General features: G+C 42.4%; 1 protein-coding gene across 2 annotated transcripts in view; it reads right to left on the bottom strand.

Annotated features, from left to right (window-relative positions):
* TP53BP2 (tumor protein p53 binding protein 2) overlaps window positions 1-20,328 on the bottom strand; it is a 60,812-nt gene extending 40,484 nt beyond the window's left edge. The window contains exon 1 of one of the 2 annotated variants that reach the window (XM_032781725.2): window positions 20,246-20,328. In XM_032781725.2, coding sequence (XP_032637616.1) covers window positions 20,246-20,272 — 27 coding nt within the window. In that variant the 5' untranslated portion in view covers window positions 20,273-20,328. Of the gene's footprint in view, window positions 1-6,332; window positions 6,423-20,245 lie in introns of those variants that run through there. The other variant, XM_032781726.2, reaches the window with a different exon arrangement.
* Window positions 20,329-22,715: the final 2,387 nt, after the last annotated feature.

The following is a 22,715-nucleotide window of genomic DNA, read 5'->3' as shown; positions in this document are numbered from 1 at the left end:
GATGAAATTCAGGAAGTAATTCATTTCCCACACAGAGAAAGGACGTTGTGAGCCCTGAAGCCCCTTCAACTTCTCTCTCCTGCCCTTGGCCAGAAGCAGCTACACCTCTACCCCGATATAATGCAACCGGATAAAACAGGAATTCGGATATAATGCGGTAAAGTAGCAGGGAGCCCCAGGCCCTTTAAAAGGGCCTGGGGAGCCCCACTGTTTTACCACATTATATCTGACTTCGTGTGGAGCCCCGGGCCTTTTAAATCACCTCCGGGGAAGCCGGTCCAGTCCGGCATGGCATACCGGCTCTTGCCGCTACGCCGTACTAGATATAACACAGACTCACCTGTAAGGTGGTGAGATTTTTTGGCTCCCGAGGACTACGTTATATCAGGGTAGAGGTGTAGTAAGTTCATGTTACATGCCAGCAGTGTATGCAGCCACACAGCCAAGGACTCTTCGTTGAAATGCTGAGCACTACTGGGGGCACGTTTCCATGTAGACAAGAGGTGTGTTACAGGTATGCTAAGGGGATCACATGGTGGTTAGCATTCCATATTTACCTAATGTGGCCTCATCATGACTCTTTGTGCAGTTTATGGGAAAGTGCCAATGACGTGTCAATGGTAGTTAGGGGGCAAATCTATTCTCTCCCATAGGTTCTATTTAAAGCTTTCAAATTGAAGTTTTGAAGTTCAATTTTAAATTTACAACAATGCTCAATGACAAAACTCTAAACACACATTTATACACACTATTTTAAGGAAAGTTTGGAGGTGGGAAGTGACATTCCACCAGGCAGCGCTACCATGTAATCACAGACACAGAACCAGAAACAGTTTTGTTTTCCTTGAACTCGGCCAGCTTTGCAGCTGCAGTGAAAACCTGGAGTTTTACAGGAATGTACAATACACGATCTTTTGTAGCATTAGCCCATGACTGCCCCCACCACTTCACACTTAAAATGACTGCACATAACTATCTCCCAGTTCCTGTGTATCTGCAAAACCTGCTGCATCTGGGGACATTTGTTTTCAGTGATTCACTTTCAGCTGGGAATGTTTTTCATTAAAACGAGCATAATCATGGGTATTATATGGAACCTCAGACAGCCAACCTAATAAAAGATTATTCACTCCTCAAATGAGCATAACTAACTCCCACTGCTAATCTTGAGGTTTACATACACACACAGGCAACTGTTCAGAAAGGATCACAAGTTGCCATCTATACCCTGAAAATCTCAGATAAACTAAACTACTTTACCAGGGTGTCCAACCTCCCTTAGTGATGACTATGTCCAGAATATTTGTATTAAATAACAAACTGAAAGTGTATTCCCAGAGTGACATCAAGTAATTAACTGAAGTGTTTGGATCGGCCCCAAGGATGTGGCAGGGGGCATGGCCTACCCAACTATCTGCTGTTCTGATGTGTGCCACTCCTTCCCTGCTGCTGCTATTCAGCAGCTGCCACACGAGCCACCTACTAGATCACAGATGAGGGAAGCGAAAGCAGCATTGGCTGCTCTGATTGCCTGGTAGGCTGTATAAACTCCAGGAAGAGCAGAATAAGAGCCTGCCTGGCTCTGCCTGAGCCTAAAGGGAGTATCTAGCAAAGTCGGCTGTCCTCCCGATCACTGCAACCTACAACAGCACAGAACAGGGGAAGGGTGAAGCTAAGAATCAGAAACCTTTTACAGCTCCCTGATTCACTGCTTTGGCATGGGTTATAGTAGCCTGGTGGCTGCTCTAACTTGCACGAGAAGGCAAGGCTTCCCAAGAGACCACATACCAGCAGGGGATAGCTGACATGCAGCGTGCACCAGCCTCTCTCCCAACCCAACTCTTGACATGCTGCTCCATAACCCAGCATGGCCCCTAGACAGAGGCTGAGGGGAGAGAGGCATGGGAGTGGAGTAAACTGGCACCATATCCACTGGGGAATCCACAGCAAAGGATGTTTGGGTGCTCTGCACAACTTAAATTGGCATAAATGGACCATAAGAGGCCAGAGAGCCTGCCCCGAAGTATTGACTATAGCCTTGACCTTCTTGAAATATGTTTGCCCCAAAATTCAAGAGATTGGACACCACCTTTCTAAATGGGCATGAGTTACTATGACAAAAGAAAAGCAACTTGTAACAAGTAAACCAAACCAGTCTGAGGAAGTGGAGGAGAACAGTCAGATCCTCAAATGCTATTACAGACAATATCCAATGAGGCTGAAAGCTCTGACAATTGCAAGTAGCTCTGTGCCAAGTTTAATCTTGTTTCATCTTTTGGGGACTGATTTTTCAGAAGTGTTGACCCTCCAAAACTCCAACTGAAGTCAACGGGAGCTCCAGGTGCTGGGCCTCACCGAACATCAGGCTCTGAAATTCTCTGTTTTGCTAATATCCTCCGTTGGGATAAAGATACGTTACTTCTGGATGTGTCCTGCAGTTCAATTTCTAGTTTGTTTGGACACCTGAAGACAATCTCTTTCCACAGATATCCATTTAAATATGGAGGAATGTGTTCTGGTCACCAGTGGGGACAGGATCAACCATGCTCAATACGTGGTGGCAGGTATTAAAAAGGACAGATCATGAACACTTTGCCTTGTCTACACCAGTGTCTAAGATGTGTAGAATCATGACTGGTCAGATGCCAAAAAAATCATCTGATTTTCTAGCATAGACAGGACCTACGTGGACTTGAGTGTACAGAGTGTTATTTGCCATTTATTTTGTTCTACTCCTTGGACAATCATGACTGAATATTTTGCTTTGTTTTTTTGTGACTGATAAAGAAGTTTTAAAATGTAAAAAAGTGTTGGATCCCAGCAGTGTAGCTCGTGGCATATTCACCAGACACTGGAGATGGGTGGTAGATCTAGCAATGCAGGATCCTGCACGGTTTACCATACATTTCAGCTGACAGTACTGTCTAGCCTAGAAAATAAACTTCGCAATTATGGAACCTCCAGCAAAGGAGACACGTTAATCTGATGCACCAAGGACACTGGAGGGAACATGTGCAGTTTCACTTCAGCCAGAGACCATTTTTCAAGCAGGTATACGTATCTTTAGAAATGCAAATGAAATGCACAACCCCTAAGTGTTGAGATGGCAAAGCAAGTAAGTATTTATAAAGAAGAACATTTCACATCTCTACAAAAGAATGGACCAGATTCAGAGGCAAATCTAAGGGAATCCAAATTGGTGTAAATTACACTTTCTAGTCCCATCATCATGAGTTGCAGCACTTGATTCCAATCCATGTAATTTACACATCATCTCTGTATATAACCCACTAAGTTTGACTCATAACACCCACTCAAGAGGCCGGAAAGGGAGGTAGTGTGGCAGGACAAGCAATTAGAAAAAGAGGATGTAAGAAGGTGTACATTAAACCAGGCCACACCCTACTTTAAAATTTCACCCTCTTCTGTCTCATCAGCATGCAAGTTACACCCACATAAACTTCCTGAGATTCACCTCTGAATCCCTCCCCCCCTTTTTTTTTTAAATTCAGTGACAGTATCATTTCAGACAAGTTCTTTTATACACCTCTACCTTGATATAACGCTGTCCTCGGGAGTCAAAAAAATCTTACCAAGATATAGGTGAAACCGCATTATATCAAACTTTCTTTGATCCACCAGAGTGCGCAGCCCCGCCCCCCGGAACACTGCTTCACCGTATTATATCAGAATTCATGTTATATCGGGTTGTGTTATGTCAGCTCTCAACATTTGTGGATAACTATTTTTATTTCTTAAAAAGAGTTGCTGAGCTCTGCTTAAATGCAGAGCTACGTGCCCACAAAGGGTTTTAACTACAGCTCTGTCACTTTAAAGAACAGAATCAGTTTTCCTAAGTGCTATTAAGCCAAAGTTCAAGTAGCTGAGGAGATATTTGCACTATGTAGTTTATTGGCCATTCACCTGAGCAGATAGGATGGTATGCTGAGAACCAGCTGTGTTTTCTGTGTCAGAAGATATTACTATAATGATTGAAGTGTACTGGAGAAACTAAGGGAAAAAGAAATACACTTGGCTAAGAGATGGATCATTGGTCTGACCCACTAAGGCCGTCCTGAAGTTCTTAACTTTGGCAGGGTCCCTTGTCAAGGGCCTGGGTTTTCCTTCCTTTACGCTCTAAAAAAAAAAAAAAAGGTGGCAAAAATCTTCAAATTTGTAAAGTTGTTCCATCTCATAATTTCACATCAATATTTTAAATTAAATCTTCAGTTATACCAAGTACTTTAAATCCTTAAGTGCATGTGTTGACTGGAAAACTCAATTACTATGCAGCTTCTCTGACAGCACGGATTAGGTAATTCCTGAAACTAACCTAAGTAAAAAGGACAGTCTGTACTTTCCCGCAGGTTCTAGTCAAAGCTCTTATGCAGAAACTCTGAAGTTTAGCCTTTAATTAGCAGCAACCCTTTGAGACAACACACACACTAAACATATATATCTCACACAAAACACTATGTTCAAATATAGAGTTCATTAATGGCCTTAAATTCCCTACATAAATATTGTTTGCAGCATTGTTGTAGATATGATGGTCCCAGAATATGAAAGAGAAAAGGTGGATATGGTAATATCTTTTGCTGAACCCACTTGTGTTGGTGAAAGAGACCAGCTTGAGACATAAATATGTTACTTCTGGAAGGGCCTTGCAACTCAATTTCTTGTGTATTTGGACACCTAAAGACAGTCTTCTCCTACAGATATCCATTCAAGAGCAGGGGAACGTGTTTTGGTCCCTGGTGGAGACAGGAATAACCATGGTCAACACCTGGTGGCTTTTGAGCTTGTCTTTTTCACCAACACAAGTTGATCCAAGAAAAGATATTATCTCACCCACCTGATCTCGCTACAAAAAATAATGAAATTCAGGGTTAACTCTTTAACCTAACCCTGTTCTGCCCAGGTATAATGCAGCATAAATGGTATAACACACTCCACTTACATAGCACCTATCATCTAAGCACTTTACAAACAATAAGCCTCAGCACAAACTGGCAAGCAAGTAATCTGGTCATTTTACAGATGAGAAAACTGAGGCACACAACTAATTGGCAGAGATACAAGAACCCAGTAGGACCCATGAGAACACTACCTCTCCATAAAAAGCATGAACTATTTTAATACTGTGAATGAGTCCAAGTGAATGATGTCATTTCAGCATTCAACTCTGAGGTTTTTCTTCTTTGTGAGTTTAAGACACACCCTTAACTTTAATATTCTTAAACCACAAAAAGCTAGTTTTAATTCCCTAGATATTTATAACAGCACTAGGACATGGTGTTGGAGAGACATTTCATGATACATAGTTTAATGTTCCATCAAAATGAGTCAGATAAATGAAATTCTTCAGATTAATAGTGATGTGTAATAGAATCAAATTTTCAGCACTGTTTGTATTGTATCTAAATTAGACAGCAAGCTCTTCAAGGCAGAGATCTCCTCTTCCCCCATTAATTCCATGTACAGTGAGAATGTATAAGAACATTTTAGCTGTATACAAGAAAGCCATTATTTCAGAGGTGCAGTAGCTGCTTTTAAAACACTGTGTGGGAGGTGGAAGAATTACAAGAACCAGATTCATATCTGGAATTAAATAAATGGTAACAGAGTTATTTTCAGTTAGAGTACAAAAAACAAACAACAGTAATATATAATGTTTTAGGGCCAATAAGAACACTAGCTATTAAATTGAAAAAGGAATTTGTATGAGAGAAATATATAGATGTAATACTTCCAGGCAGAGACCTTGCATCCAAAGTTTCAGCCGGAGTGAGTTTTTACAAATAAGTAAAAGCTCATTTATAAACAAGTCCTGGATCTTACCTAGCCCTGGAAAACACAAACACTGATGCTTCATCTTCACAAGCCAGCCATGAAGAAATCAGCTATTAAAATGTTTCACATTTCTGCTGACTTGACTGCAACTTTCTAAACAAAAGGCAGCTGGCACAATGGCAGCTTTTTTATATTCTGACCAACAGAATTCCACACTGGTACGTAGTTCTAGCTCTCAATTTAACAGGAGAGAGGCAGCATCTAAAGTTGTTTCACCAAGTTTGTATCAGTAACAGAAATGATTCCTTTCTGTTCTTCATATCAAGTTCTTCAGAACATCTATCTGGTCTTCAATAGCCAGCCTGTTCAGACTCTGTATTTAGAGGCTAAGGTAAACAAGAGGTTACATAATAGCCTTCCTAGAAGAAACCACACATGATCCTGGCTCCTTTCATATTCAGCAGTTCACTTTAATAAGGTAAGATGCAACAGAAGTGTACAGACTGGTTTTTCTTCATTTCGTATAAATATTTACCTACAGCTATGCTCGATACAAAGTATGATCCTTCCTTCTCAGCCACTGCGCACACAGCTCAGTTTATATTGCAGTGGCACTTAGCCATAACTCTGAGAAAGGAAGTTATGATGCAAGGTAGGAGTGGTATAGTAGGAAGTACTGTATAATTGTTAAGGTTATTCTGGTTCTAAATAAAGGACAGCCCTTCTTCCTTTTAATTGTATCGCAGGAGAATACAAGACTCTTAACTTTTAATCCAGAAGACACAGTAGTTTCCATTCTCTAAATTAGGTTAAAGATAATTTGCACAACACAGAGAAATTCTCACTGAAGAGATACGCGTTTCATTTTCAGAGAGAGATAAAACAACTTGTTTTCTATAATATAGGGAAACAGTTAAGAGGAAGCTTTTTTAAGGGTCGAGAACAGTGACACCACCACACGACAGAGAAAAAGTACACAATGAAAACTGATTTTTGCTATTTTAAGTTTTTTTTTCTCCCACATCAGCGACACTGAGAAGTATCTGGAGACTATGCAACCAAAACCCAGGGACTTAATTTCCCTATCAAAATACAGTTATAATTGGAACACAATGACGCTAGGTTTGGCTGCACCCCTCCTACTTCACAGATGACAATTTCCATATTCCAGCAGATTTTTTGTGAGATCTCATCTGTCTATACATCTGAACAGAAGTGATGCATAATTATAGCTTAGATACTACCTTCATTACAAGCTCTTTTTTCTGAGCCATCTAATTTGGCCATATTAATTTTCTGAAGTTTGTCAGTCTAGAATTATTTAAATCTGTTCCCAGTTTGATGCTGTTTACTTGTGCTGCCAGGAAGGACAAGAAGGAGGAATCCATTAAAGGGCCATTTACCAAAGCTGTAGTCAAAACTTTGAGCTACCCTACTCAGATCAAATATGAGCACTGGGATGCATGTGACCAAGCATAAAAGAGAAAGGCATTCTTCCTTTTGTTGTCAGCTCTTGAACTGAGCAATTTACAAGAATCTTGATCTCAGAAGCACTCAATTATGGTTATTAAAAACATATTCTATTAGTTTATGTACAACAGAACGTGTAGGCCAGACTTTCCATAAGCAGGACATTAGGAAAAGAGCAGTTCAAATAAAACGTCGAACAAACATTTTGCCTTGGTACTCACTGAAAGTATTTAGCCAAAAGTTATACCTACATAAATGTGGTACTTCAGTTTTATATCTGAATTTACAACCAAGCATGCCTCGGATCAAGGGTATCTTTTAAGGTTGGTTATATTTTCAGACCACCGACATCCATAATATCAGTACTGAAAGCCAGATGGTTTGTAACTGTTTCAAAGCACTTTTTTAGAAGTGTTTTATTTTCAGATTTTGAGAGTTACACTGGCTATATGATACAGAGAATAAGGGTCTGTCTACACGCAGGTTTTGTAACGGTTTAAATAAATTGGTAGAAAGAGTGACCTAGTTAAATTAATGTAATCCCCTACTGTGGATGCAGTTATACTGGCATAAAAAGGTCTTATATTGCTATAGTTTGTTTCAGTGAAATTGTAGATCAAACACAAAACTGCAGCCACACTAGGGGGCTGAACCAATTTAAATCAGTAGACAAACTAATTTAATCAGTTAAATCAGTGCAAAAAAACTGGGTGTAAACAGACCCTAATGTGTTCCTGAGATTGTATAAGAGAACATACAACAACTCTTTTCACAATGACATCTATACTCGGAACTCCCTTCCTGCACATATTCCCCAAGTGTCCACTAACCATTTCTGCGCGGCCTCTCAGTGACAACTAGTCAGCCATTCTGTATTGTTAAGTGTTAACAAGAACCTAACTAAAACAGATGGCATGAAGGTTTGATCTTCAACCACTGATCGAACAGCACAGTCTGTCTAAATAAGAGCTCAATCCTCCTGCTAAAGTCAATGAAAGACAGACCAGGCCTTTGCATCATATGCCCCTTCTGGCAGACACTGGATTGCTCAACCCAGTCTGTGTTCAGTCCTAGCACACAGTCAGGGTTCAAAGAGCAATTAATACACTTTTCATCCATACAAACTCAATACCCTCCATTTCTAAAAACAGATTAGATCCTTCTACTTTAGAGTGTAATAACTTACTCAACACAAGCAAAGAAGTTTGCAGATGCCTCTCTCCTCCCTCCAGGAACAGAAGATGACATCTAAGCATAATGAATGGGGTTATGAAAGCAACAGCCATAAGCCTGAACGGTCTTCCTTTTCTCTGCTCACATCAAACCCATAAGGAATCTTTGTATTTATTTATTTTAAACTGTTCCTGAAGCTCAACTGCCATGCCACTCCACCTGGAATCAGCAGTGCTGTTATGTCAGCAGCCTTCCCCGGTGGCAACAGGCCAGCAGAAAGGCTTTCAAAGAGTTCCTGTGGGATACTATTTTAAAAAACTCAATGGTTCTCATTGGCCTTTCAACGCACACGTGTTTCCTCAATGAAAAAAGGAGAGAAATGTTTCTCAGTGTCCATAGCAAATAAATAAGGTTCTATACCAGCTGTGATCTATACATAAACTTTCTTTCAGGAGGCCCAGTGGTGAGATGACAGCACATTTAACCCACGCTACTTCTGAGGAGACCAGACTATCATGGAGAGGTGGCAGCAGCTGCACCACACAGACTTTGCTATTTTCTGGCTAACTAATATCAGTGATACTGCAGGGGGTTTAAAGTATTTACTCTCCTCTTTTCCACCTCACACTTAGAAATCGCACTGATAAGAAAAGATGACTGATGCTTATGCCTCAACATAATACCCATAATCCAAAACCACACTTAACTCAACTTTAGTCCATAAATCATAGCAAGGTCAGGTGATTATGGGGAAAGATTTCCCTAGATCAGGTGAATTTATCACCTGTTTCTAATGCTAGTAGCATACGCCTACTGTTAAATGTTGAGGGGTTTTTTAAGTCTAATCCTTTCACTTAAACTTAAACAACTGCAGCAAGAGTCATATGGGAGACAGTATTGGGCTTATAAGACTAGAATGTGTAGCAAATCAATTCTCATTTACAAAAACAAAGATTCAGGGTGCAACTCTAGCCCCACAACGGCAATTAGAGCAGAATAAGGCCAATGCTGAGTACATCTGAAAATTCCACTTTTAATGTTTAACACACACTACTCACTACATAATCAGTAGTAAGGTCCTAAAATCTCTGTTAGTCCCACCTCCCTGAACTACAGTGAAGCACACAACCCCTTCCAAAACTCACAGTTGAGCTATATTTAAAAAAAAAAAATTTAAGTGTTTTAGAACATAGAAGAAATCAGACTATTTACCAGAACACTGGACAGGAAATCAGGAGACCGCAGTTCTCTTTCCAAGCTCTACCAGTGACATGTTTCATGACAACGAGGAAGACACAATTTGAATTTTTGTAAATACACTAATTAATTTTTCATTGGAGCACCCTTTAAATAGATTGTTTAGGGTTCTTTAATGTCAGGTCAAACAAACAAACAAAAAAAACCCACACACAAATAATATGGGTTTTCCTGCTGCTTTCTTTACTCTTGAGGGCATTTTGGACCAAAACATTAACAATTCTGCACACAATATTTTAAAATTCTGCAAATTTTATTTGTCAAATAAATATGGAGGCTCCAGCACGGCATTGGGGATCACATGCCACTGGCTGCACAGAGGTGGGAGATCACTGTGTAGCTCCCCTCCCTGCAACATGACTCAGCAGTGAGCTGCACTCAACCCTGACACAGCACAAGGAGTGGGCCTGCCCCTCTAATCCAGGTGCACCAGGTAGGTTCAGAAAGGCAGGATCCAAGCGTGGAGGGGCTTAGTGTGGGGGGATCCAGGTGTGGGTTGAGATGGTTCTGCATGGGGCAATCTGGGTGCAGGCAACTCAGTGGGGGATCCGGGTGTGGGGGGAGATCTGGATGCACAGGAGCTTATTGGGGGTGTGCTGGGTGCAATAGTAATGTGACTCTGAAGGGGGAGTCTGGGTGTGGGAGGCTCAGTGGTGGTGGGGGTCCAGATACAGCTGGTTGGGGCTCAGTGCGGTGGGGATCCAGGTGCGGGGTGGCTCGTTGGGGTGGTCCAGATCCAGGGGGAGTGGAGGCTCATCAGGAGGAGCTGGATGCATGGGGGTTTGGTGGATGAGGAAGCAGCTCCTTGCACAGGGATCCCTCCCCCTGCAGCTGAGGAGCAACGGGTGCAGAAAGGGGGGCAGGGAGGGGTTGCAGAGCTTCCTGCAGCTGGGGGAGAAATCTAGGGGTGGGTCTGACCTGGCCCCAGATGCCATGCAGGGGAAAAAGAAGTCCTGTCCTGCCCTGCCCAGCCAAGACTAGCAGCTGAGCCTAGCGCAGGGTCAGGAGCCACCAGCCAGGTCTTCCCCAGTCCTGCCTCCTGCCCCACAGTGAGATTTACCTCTCTTCTGGCTGCCCTGGGCACCTAAAATATACTGCTGGGGAGGGTCAAATGACCACTCTTGTGGCATCCCTTTGCTTCCCCATCAGAAAGTCATTTTTCTGCGGGGAAGCAAAGAAATCTGCGGGGAACAAATTCTGCACATGTGCAGTGGCACAGAATTCCCCCAGGAGTATTTATTGTTATTTTAATGTGTCTTTTGGACCTGAGAGCAACACTTTTCCTCCTTTTCCTTTCTCTGAACAAAGCCTGCTTGTTGCCTGTTCTCTTTCAATTTCAGCTCTGTTTTTACTGGTACAAGTGAACACCTCCTTCTGGGGCATGGGACGGGGTAGGCATGATCAACAAACCAATGAAACTGACAGACACAAGGAGTTGTCAAACACACAATGCAAACAAACTAAAAGATTTGTCTCTAAATCTTTCAATTATAATGATTTTAGACATCATTTGTAACAATAGGTACAAAGTTTTCATACAGAAGTGGGATTTTCAAACTGACAGCACCCTCTAAAGGTCTCCACCTCAGCTGCACCACCTGTAAAGTGATGATAGTACTTACTCCGTCCCCTCCTTAACAAAGGGCTTTGAGATCTTCAGATTAAGACATCCTTAGAGCTAATTACTACTTTCATATCCTCTCTTCACCAAAATGGGCTTGTCAAGAGTGGCACAGTAGTGAAGTGCAGCCAGTGAAAAAATTTTAAAACACAAGGATTGTTTCAGAGTGTAATGTTGAGAACCTCCACCCCCCAAGGTAAAAACAGAGGGAATGGAGTGACAAAGAAATGTGTTACAAACAAACAAAACTCATTTGATAATATCTCTGTAAAGAAACACAACCTCATTACTTAAACACAGTAGGTACCCTGGCACCAAGAAACTGACAGATAATTCCAGAAACTCCCTTAAAACTCAGCTCAAGAGAACTGTTAGCTTTAGCTTTGCACTACTATAGCAAAACAGAGTAAGAGTCTGAATTTAGATATAAAATTATGTGCTTAGTAATTACCCTCACAGAATTGAAGAATCAAGGCTGAAGAAAAATTCTTGACTTACCTGATAAAATGAATATGTGCTATTTTAAATGGATCTCAAAGTATCAGAACTAGCTACAAGATTAAAAGTCTTAAAGAAGGAGTGTAAGGGGAGCACTCAGTAGAAAGCTGATCTGAAATCTCTTTTCAGCCCCACCCAGTCAGTCAGGGTTCAAATCTGCTCAGAGGCACAGTCCAGAACACAACGGGCTCAAGGTTCCCCTAGCATCCGTATATCAACAACCACAAAACCCTGCTCAAGTGTGCGTGGAGAAGATACGATTATTTCAGACAATGACATTTAATGACACTTTTGTGTGACCAAAATGAAACTGACATACACACGTGTCCCAGTTGGTATGACTCCCAGGAGCAGGAGTCAGGAGATGAGAGCTCCATTCCCACCTCTTCCACTGACCTGCTGAATGATCTTGGGCAAGTCACTTAGCTCCTCTATCTTAAGTTTCCCATTATACAACTCCTTGATCCACAGCAAAGAGTGCTAAATAAAAAAAGATATTGCAGCAACTAACAACTCAAAACATTAATATATCAGAAGCTTTTCAAGCCTTTGGATGTGAGAGCATCCCTATTATTTATTCCATTTCAGAACGATACAGTATAATCTAACTGGATCTCTCCCACAGCAGCTTTTCCACATCAGTTTCATGTTAATCAAAACCAGTTTTTTTTAAAAGTGCCTAGTAACTGTTTTAAAACACTGCAGGAAGAACAGGCTAAATCCACTCATGTATGTTTTATTCTCATAAAATTGATAAGTATTAAAACTGAGACAACAACAACAAAATAAGATAAAGGAAAATTTTCTTTCCTTTTAAATGGCTCCCACAACATGCTTACCTCAGCGTAGTTTTGTCACCTACACACAATACCCTCTATCAAAAAGGATCTCTTCATGCTAATCAATGTTCGAGCATGTATGGTGGGTGGTTCTGTAATGCAGAACAAATGGATACAGAAGTATCTACTGAAATACCTGGCATGCCTACCTCAGGCTGATAAAAATAGAAGAGGGAGTGAGGAGTTGTATCCAGTTACCACATAAAGAAAACATTCTTGATACTAACATTGCTTAAAACAGAAACTGGAGATTTCTAAACATCTGCAAAACTGGCTTTGCACTAAATATTACTGTAGCACTATTAGTAACTATGAAACAAGTGGTGATGTCATTGGTGTGACTAATTTTAAACTGATTACAGGACTAATAGCGAGAACAAAAATATCAGTGATTAACAACAGCAAGATGGGAATTGGTTTCTACCTTTTAACATTTCTGATAACAAGCAACCTTCATTGATTACAGCAAGAGCATTTATTTGCCTAAAATTCTCATCTAAGTGACAGAATTAGCTATCCCACACCATCTGCAATTGTTATTCATTTCTCCCACATTCAAAAAGTTTGGAATTTCCTCAAACAATTTAGCAACAGTGGCTAAAAGCATCATATAAAAATATGACTATTTCACATGATACCAAAGAACTCTGTTGACCTTTATACACTATACTATCTTGAAGTCAAACAAAAGGCCCTGTTTCAAGCTCCTTAATCATTTCTTACTGAACTTATTAGGAGTTTTGCCTGAGTAAGAGTTTTAGCTGGTAAAAAGTAAGCAACAAAAGTTAAAAACAGGGCTTTAAGACAGTAATGCTGTGAAAGAGCAGGATGGCTTGATGTGCTCAGGATCACATGAATGTGAGCACCTTCCAGCTTCTGAAGTATTAAATAACCCTCTCTTTGATACTAGAGCTGACATTTGTGTACATTCCCAGGGTAACAAAGGAACCCTCCAACTTCTTCCCCAGCGAGGTCACAAATGTGAGAAAATAAAGTTACTCCTCTTCCCCTGATGCTATAAAGGCCAAGCCAAAAAAGTCACTCTAAGCAAGTCATTTTTACAGTGCGTCCCACCTCCTTATTCACAGGGCCTCCCTTTGAAAGGGACAAGACCCTGCCCTATTGAACACGCTCAGCAAGTTCAGTGACATGCATTGTGGGGGCAAGGAGATCTCCCAGGCAGATTGCTAACAAGGAGAGCTGGTAAACCCAGAAAGCATTTTAAAGCCAACTTATTATCATAATTAATTTGAAATGAACACTGGGCACACTGCCACTTTAAGACACCAGAATGAGGATAAATGAACAAATGTTATCTCCATTGTACCTGCCTCTATTAAAATTCCGTTAACCTCCATGCAAATTAATCTAGCATACAACTCTTCAGACAGGCCCTTCATCAATAAAGCAGAGATCCCATCTGGTAACAGCCACAGGGGAAAGGAAATGTTTTATATGAAGTGTCCAACCCCACCTGTCCCCATCTGATCCCGACCCATGCAACAGTAACAACAGGAAACCCACAAGGCATTCACAGTCTGAATGAATTACTGATGAATAGACCGATCAGGAGCAAAAACCATAATAGTGATTTCCCAGGACTTCCACAGACTGATCTAGTGTGAAAAAAAAAAAGTGACAGATCATTTGTGATGAAAGCGCTTAAAGAAACTGACATACTGAACAAATTGTAATGTACTACAAAATACAAATTTCAGGTGAATATTTTCTGGGAGAATGGGGTTGTCTGTAAAGAGGGACAACATAGAAATAAATTTTATTTAAAAATCATTTCACAAACTAATAGGAAGCTATTGATCAATGGACAAAAAAAGCACATTGCTTTAACAAAAACCGCTGAACTATAGGTGTACAGGAAACATTATTTACTGTCATGATTCACAACAACAAATCACGACAACTCATGGTCTGTAAAATGCCACACGTACCCAATGTACTGTAGGGAAAGAAGACCAGCAAAACATGTTCTCAGAATTATTCAACATTCTGTGCAAAGTATCCCTGAAATTAAGACCCTGAATATCATGTATTAAATTATTTTATGAAAAAATATTTTGGTAACACCACTAAGTGACTTACATTATTAGCTAAAATGTCCAGAATTATATTTAGTGATCCAATGTATACCAAGCCCAATGTATCCAATGTATACCAGATTAGGAGACATAGCTCCTGCCTTGGGGTGCTTACAATATAAGCCCCAGTCAGGCAATCAAATTCATGCTAAAGTCAACTGGGTGTCACAGACACAGAGGTCTGGCTGCGTGGATCCCGTGGCAGGACTGGAGCCTAAATAAGCAACACACAAATGAAGGAAGATGGTTCAGGGTCAACAAAAACAACTGTTTATCTGCATCAGATAGACATTTTTCCTTATCTAACATTAAGGTAGTGAATACTTACTGAAGATGCAGGTCTATGCTTAAAATGCAAAGTATTAAAATGGGTCTGTAAATCCCAAGTAGTTAAAATCAGATTCTCTCATAATACCATTGAGGGAAGTATTTTAGTCAAAGAAAACTACACTAGATGGACCACTGATCTGATCCATTGAACAGTAACATAGGAACTGGCACACTGGAACATCCAAGGGGCTCTCGAATGTTCATGACTTTAGAGTGCTCTAACCAGGCTATGACATACTCTGTAGTGAGGGCACTCAGTCTGTCCTGTTGAAGGTGCTCCATTGTGGATAAATAATTAAAGAGTTATTTGGCAAGAGTGAGAATGACTCTGTAACCAAGGTGGAAGCCCTAACCACTAGGAAGTAAGCGATGCAGGGTCTCGTCCTCCTGCTCCAAAGACTTTAGTTATTTAAACACACTAGAACAGCTTCAACAGGAGAGACTGAGGGAAATCTACATCAAGAAATCCCATAGCCCAGTGGTTAGAGCACTCTGAAAAGTATGGGAGACCCTGTTCAAATCCTTTGTCTCCCTCACTCAGAGTGGGGAATTGAATCCTTGGCTCCCATATCCCAAGTATGTCCTCTAACCACTGGGCTAAAACTTACAAGGCAGGCAGTGGCATTGCTTTCTCTGTGCACCACCACCACCTCTTCCTCCTCCTCTATTTTGCACTGAGTGAGGCAGGCACTGGGCTCATTCTCACAGAAAGAATTTTGGCTCGTAAGCAACTTGACTCTAGGAGAGGGATTCCCAGTTGTAGATCATAGGCGCCCTTGCTGCAACCCAGACTTAGGCACTTATGTCCAGGAGAAGGGTAGGCATTTGGACACATTCTTGTCATTGGCATCTCCCACTGGCTAGCTTAGCCAACTCCCCACCTAGTGTGCTGGCTTCTGTCGAGCACTTCCTAGGCACCTCTCTCCTCCATTTATCGCATAGGGAGCCTAGCACCTAACTCGAGATTGTGGATCAGCATTGTTCCTGCGATTGCCTGGGTGCCTAAATTTTGGGCACTGCAATGCTCTGCATCACAACACCTAAGCCCATTTGTAGATCCAGACCTTACAGCGATTACAACCAACAAAGATTTCAGACTGAATTGAAGCCTCTGCCTGTAACACAGTCTCTGCATTAGCTCCATCTGTGAAACCTCCTACCCTTTCAGCAAAGCTATTTATCCAGCATACATAATGATGCAAATTATTTCCTAACATCTACTCATCTTTATGGTAACAATGCAAAACACGTAAAGGGGACCAATTATGTTGCCGAAAGATATGCTATTTTAGAAAATGTGCCAGCTCCTCTTCACAACAAAACAGTACAAATCGCACTCCATCTGTTGAAGGCTTGTGGGAAGGTGAGAATTTTATGTGGCTCATTTAATTCTCTGACTTTAACCCTGTCACTACTTCTGACGGCACTTTAGAAATGCATGCAGTTTACCTATACACAAAGGTAATTCATTACTCTCTTGCAGAATTTAACAACACTCTCCTGGTATATGGTTACAACAGCAACTTAGTTGCTACACATCATCACTGCAAGAAAGAGACTTCAGTTGTAATGCTCCTTGGTAACCATAGTTACTCTACTATTTAACACCATATGTATGCATTGCACTGGGTGGGGCAAGAGAGAGTATGAGACTGGTGCCAGGGGGTTCAGCTGGATTGTTTTACTGGGGAAGGAAGAGATAAGATAGGGAAGAAGCAGAGGAAAATACAAAAGCTACCACAAAACGGGAGTGGGTGGGTGGGTTTGGAAGATGTTTAAGGACCACCTTCCTATTCCTCATTCAGCAGCATGAATGAAGATATTTATGCCCATAAGAGTCCCACCATCACACCAGGAAGGAGATCGCTCTCCCAAAGTGTCAAGCATGGTCCATTTTGGTTCAATGTCATTCCTAGTTGCTATACATTTGGTTAGACAAATATTAAATAATACTCTTTCAGCCAGACTCCAAAAATCTCATCATTTGAATATGATTTTTGCAGATACAAAACAGCGTTAATCATCAAAAGAGGGTGATCGGGTAAAAGAAACTGCAAAAAAATTGTTTTAAGCCTTGCTATTATCTATGTTCCCAGGTGTTTTTAGCACTACTTGGGCTCCAGTTCATTTCTGTTCATATCCATTCAGACTGCATTTACTAGATGAGATTTTCAAGGGGCTGTTTAGGCATCAACGCCCAGTGGGCAGCTAACTGCTCTTTGTGCCTTTTAAAATCTCCTCCTACATCCCCCAATTAATGTAATTATTAGAAATGAGAGCCTGTAGAGCAACAAAATACATTATAACCTTTAAAAACACTGAGTTCTAAATCCACTATATTTGCTCGCTAATATTAAGCCACTTAACCCATTCTAATTTAGACTGATCCATTACTTTATGTAGTAAACACAGTCTGGTAAAGGTTGCAGTGATCTCTTTATTTTATTAATTAAAAACAGAATGATCAAGATTTGAGTGATCATGAAATGGAAGTCTGAGCACCTACAGCAATTCATGCACTGGCACTTGTCTCAACCAACTACTGAAAGGACAGACAGAAGTAGATTTGAAATGGAGGTAGCATTCAAATAAAGGAACAGAATTGTTTGGGGATACTTTGGGATGATCTTCAGAGACAGCTGGTTAGCTGAGAGGAGTAGTCTCTTGTACAGATTTACTATCTGGTGACAGAATGTTTACTTAATTATAATGATCTTTGAATTAACACCTTGCTACTTTATATATTGCTTTTTTTCCCTCAGATTTCCATGGGCTGATGACAATATAATTCTCCAAAAAGTTTGACTACTGTAACTTTAGCTACACCAATAGTGGTTGCTCACTCTTTAATTACACCAATTAAAGTCACTTACTGTTCCTTTGATTTGTTCTGCTGGACTAAAATCGACCCTCATTATTGCCTCTTCAATGGGGAGGAAAGAGTGATAGGAAAGGGAGAAGAGACATTAGTTTTCCTGGAACAAGCAAACCATGTCCACCTGAGATACTCAAGTGTCATCTCCTAATAAATGGCCATTCTCTTCCTGTTTATGGATCCCTATTTGCTTCAGTCAGCTTCCAGGGTTTGTGATGGGAAGGTGTTTTTAAATTGACAATATACTGCATCAGAAGAATACAATTCCCCAATTCTGCAAATACACTTGTGAATAACTTTATATATATGAATAATCTCACTGAGTTCAGTGGGTCTATGCAGCTGTGTAAAGTTACTCATACACATAGCGTTGGCCCTGATTTTTCAACCATCTGGAGAGCAAGGCCATATGCATGGAACATGCACACACGGCCACCTAAAATACTCCAAGCAATCTCCATTCAGGCTTTTCTAGAAGCACAGGAATTCCCAACACGTTGTATTTATTTGTAATCTGCCATTCTTAGAAATAACAATGGTTCATCTGGGGCTCTATTGGTTGTTGGTTAATACCAAATATTCTGAGATACTATTACTTCCAATTTGGCCCAGTTGCAACATAGGGATTAATGACTCTCTCTTCCACAGTCAGAGGTTTTGTGCCAAAGCAAAACCTTTCTATCCCTTCATTCAACTTCAGCTGTCTTCAGCTTAGGCCTTGCCTTCACTAGAAACAAAGATGAGTTTTTAAACTCATGTTAGAACCATAGGGTAGACAGAGCACTTTGTATTTTAACACAGTTAGCTGGTACGGGTCAGTTCTAAAGTATTGAAAACACACCTTTTTTACCTAGCGTGGACACAACCTTCATAAACTACAAATTTCTCCTGGTAATTCCTACTTCAGTGTCAATGGGAGAATATCCTGAAACTAGGCAAAACCAGTTGATTTTGTAAACAACAAAAGGCACTCATCCTCTTGGAGCTTGGACATTTTAAAAAGAAAACAGATGTAGGAAATCTCAAGACCACATCCGGGGTCTGTGTCTAGACAAATTTAGGAATTCTAATTTGCTAAGAATTGTTCATGAATTTGTTATGTAGAACTTGCAAACTCACACCGAATAAGCTAGAGAGAACAAAACAATTTAGCTTATTCAGTCTCTCCTCCTGCCAAACAGGCCAGTTCCACCCATAACATCTAGAATTCTCGAAGTGGAACAAACTCAACGTTTAGGGACTGTTGTGCATCTGAAGATAATTCAGACTGATGGCTGGTTAAATCCTTAAAAAAAAAAAAAAAAATCAGGGGAACTATCTAATGCAAGAAGAGCTGGTGGCTGGGAGGAGTAAGGGAAGTGTATGGCGAACCCTTCTTTCCGAAGGCTAAACGTCATCATCCCTTTAAACGTGTGGAATGTTGTGTCACTGTTGTTTCACCAACAAGCTACCTGTTCCCCCGCAGTTCACGCCCCAGTGCACTGCGCACCAAGCCCTGCCCCGCAAGCCCAGCGCCTGTCAGGCCTCGCCACTCTTGACCTGGGGCACTTTTCCCCACAAGGTTCGCTATTCTCCCCTGGAGGGCTCGTTACACTGATCTCAGCGAGAAACCGGAGCAAGCAGAATAGCTGTAAACACTAAGATTAGAGGGGGGGAGGGAAGTCCCCCAACACAAGCCAGCTCAGATTCGGAACAAAGAGCTAATCTGATGATCTCCCCCAGCTCCTCCGTCTCTGCCTCTATAATGGCAGGATCCATTTTCTCTTCCGATGTTTACCGGCGCTATCAGACCCTTCCCAAGATAAGGAGTCAGCTCCATTTGCTGACGCGAGTCTCCAAGCAGCACTGCCCCAACGTAAATACTGAACCGGGGGGGGCGGAGGGGGCGGCGGCGAGATACATGCGGCTGATCCCACCCGCCCCCCATCTCTGAAAATCGCCCGGTTGCTACCATAGAGGAACCGAGAGACCCTGGAGTCAGGAGCGAAAGGCAATTTCCAGTTTGAGTCCGAGCTTCTGCCCCTTTCAACTTTCTCCACGAAACTCCCTCTGGCCTGACTCTGCCCACGCCTGGCCCCAGACTCCCACGCACTGAGGGACGTGTTGGTGCCAATGAGCCACATTCGCTGATCGCGGCGCCCCGAGACTGAACAATACGAGATGCGAGCAGAGTCCACCCCCCACGTGTCCCCCTTACATCCCCCCCCATGCCTGCCCTGCCCGCCCACCGCACCCCCCATGTCCGCTTACTGCCCCCCTCCCCGCCTTTTACCGGCCGGGACCCCTCACTCACCGGCATCATCTTGGAGCCGAACCGCATGGAGGCGGATGGTGCCGGGTCGCCCCGCCCGAGACCGAGGAGATCACTGGCCGGGGCCTGGGGAGGCGGAGCTGGGCCTTAGGGGGCCTGTGGACGCGGCGCTGGCCATTAGGGGGCCTGTGGACGCTGCGGAAGCCGTTAGGGGGCCTGGGGAGGCGGAGCGGCCTGCGGTGCCGGCCGCAGCGCACCGGGAGCCGGGCAGCGCTGGGAACCTGTTGCGAACAGAAACCCGATCCCAGCCGGGGCCTGGCGTCCGACCCAGCTCACAGCCCAGCGCCGCCGCCGCCGCCGCTTTGTCTCCCCGGAGACCCGCTCTCCCCGCAGCCGCCCCCGGGTCCACTCTCCGAAACTAACCCCAAAACCCAGCGATTGGCGAGGAGGAGCCGAGAGTCTCAGCCCCGCCCGGATCCCACCCCCAGAAGGGGCTGGCACAGGCAGGGCCAGCTCCCCAGCTCTCTCCCAAGCCCTTCCGCTCCCCGAGCTCGCTGGACAGCGGGGGGGGTTGCCTTGTGTGGGACAGGAGGGAAGCTGCCCGCGAGCGCCTTTTGTGGGGCTCATCCGCCTCCCTCACAGAAACCCCCCTTGAGTTCACCTCCCTTGAGGGCTCATACCCCCTCTGATGGGGCGTCCCTCCCTGCTGGCTCACCCGCCCCCTCCCCCAACTTTCTGGGCCCGACTCCTCTCCCCGCACCCGTTTTGCTGAGGTTCGCTCAGTCTCTGGATATCTCTGCGCCAGTCCTTATGACAGGATGGAAGTTTTCATCATAATTCACTCCGTCCCTCGTTGAGATCAGAAATCACTCAGCCAGATTTGGGTTTCACAAGCAGTTGCTGAACCAGCCCTGTCCTGCTGACGTACTCCTGTAGCTCTTGAGGGGACCTGCACAGAGGATAAGTTTTGCCTTTGGCATAATCACTCTCATTTATCCTTGTATTTTGAGTGTGCCCATTCCTATGTATATACATGACAATGGATTCCCCACCCCTAAGGTATCTATTAAATTCAAACCTTGCCTTGAGGGCAAGAACTGGAAATTCGGTACTTACTATTCACCCCCTTATCTCTGTGATCTCACAATCTATTCACTCTATTCACCCATGATCACTTTCAGAACCCCCGGTTATATGAACTAAAATTAATGAAACCTGTAAATGCATCCAGCCTAGATGTTCCCCAGATTTTAAGGATCGTTGGAGGGCAAAGTGCAAGATTATCTCAATGAGTGCAGAAATTCCTACACCCTCCCACAGCCCCACTGACTTCCATGGGTCTCTACGTGAGCCCAGCAGGCCACTTTTGCAGAAGCCAGAGCTTAAAAATTCTTTATTAAAGGGATATGGCAAGATGATCAACATTTTTTTAAATCCTCATTCTGTTAGCAGCAATGCCTTAGGTTATTAAATTACAGTAACACCTATAGGTCTCAACTGAGATAGAGCCAAGTTGTGCTAGTCACCGTACAAACCGACAATGGCAGACAGTCCCTCCCTAAAAAGCTTATAATCTAAACAGACAAGACATAGAGGTGAAAGGGAAAACTGATGTGGAGTGACTAGCCTGAAGTCCCAGAGCACTTCAGCAGCAGAGACACGACTGGATTCCTCAACTTTCTCACCTCATTTTGCAGTGTCTTACCCACTAGACTATGCTCCTCTTATCTATTCTGTCTTTTTATTTTTTTCATAGAATATCAGGGTTAGAAGGGACCTCAGGAGATCATCTAGTCCAATCCCCTGCTCAAAGCAGGGCTGATACCCAGACAGATTTTTATCCTAGTTCCCTAAATGGCCCCCCTCAAGGATTGAACTCACAACCCAGGGTTTAGCTGGCTAATGCTCAAACCACTGAGTTATCCCTCCCCCCTTTCATAGTACTCAGTTTGGCAAGTGATATTAAAATGGTTAATTTTACCTTTGTTTCTAGTTCATTTTACTTTCCAATTCTATTATATTATGTCTAATTCAAAACCTTGCAGGGCAATGTTTAAATATAAAAACAAAAAGAAACCATATCTTTCCAGGGTTTTTTTTTATTATTTATTTTCTTTACAAAATCAAAGGCTCTACTTTGCAAACTGTACTAGGAGTACAGGAGTCCACCTACACAGAGCAGCTTGAAGGATGGGGCATAAATTACTGGCCTAAATCATTTGGCAGTGTAACTTTAAAGATCAAGAAAAAGGCTGCAAATGGAAGGTGTAGTAAGTCAGTCACCCTTTAGGACACTGCAGAAAATGCTGGTCTTCATACCCATTATTTCTAGAAATTAAACATTTTTAATAGTTTTAGACAGGAATCCCCAAATGCAAGGAGAATAAGAATAATACGTAGCATGTATATAGCAGTTAGAAAATTTAACAATATTATTAGAGCACTGATCCTCATAACTTGCCTGTGAGGTAATGAAGCATTTTTATTCCTGTATAACAAATAAAGAAACTGA

Source organism: Chelonoidis abingdonii, chromosome 3, assembly GCF_003597395.2.
Source record: "Chelonoidis abingdonii isolate Lonesome George chromosome 3, CheloAbing_2.0, whole genome shotgun sequence".
Taxonomy (NCBI): domain Eukaryota; kingdom Metazoa; phylum Chordata; order Testudines; family Testudinidae; genus Chelonoidis; species Chelonoidis abingdonii.
Note: the sequence above shows the minus strand (reverse complement) of the source record. Positions and strands in the feature narration are given on the sequence as shown.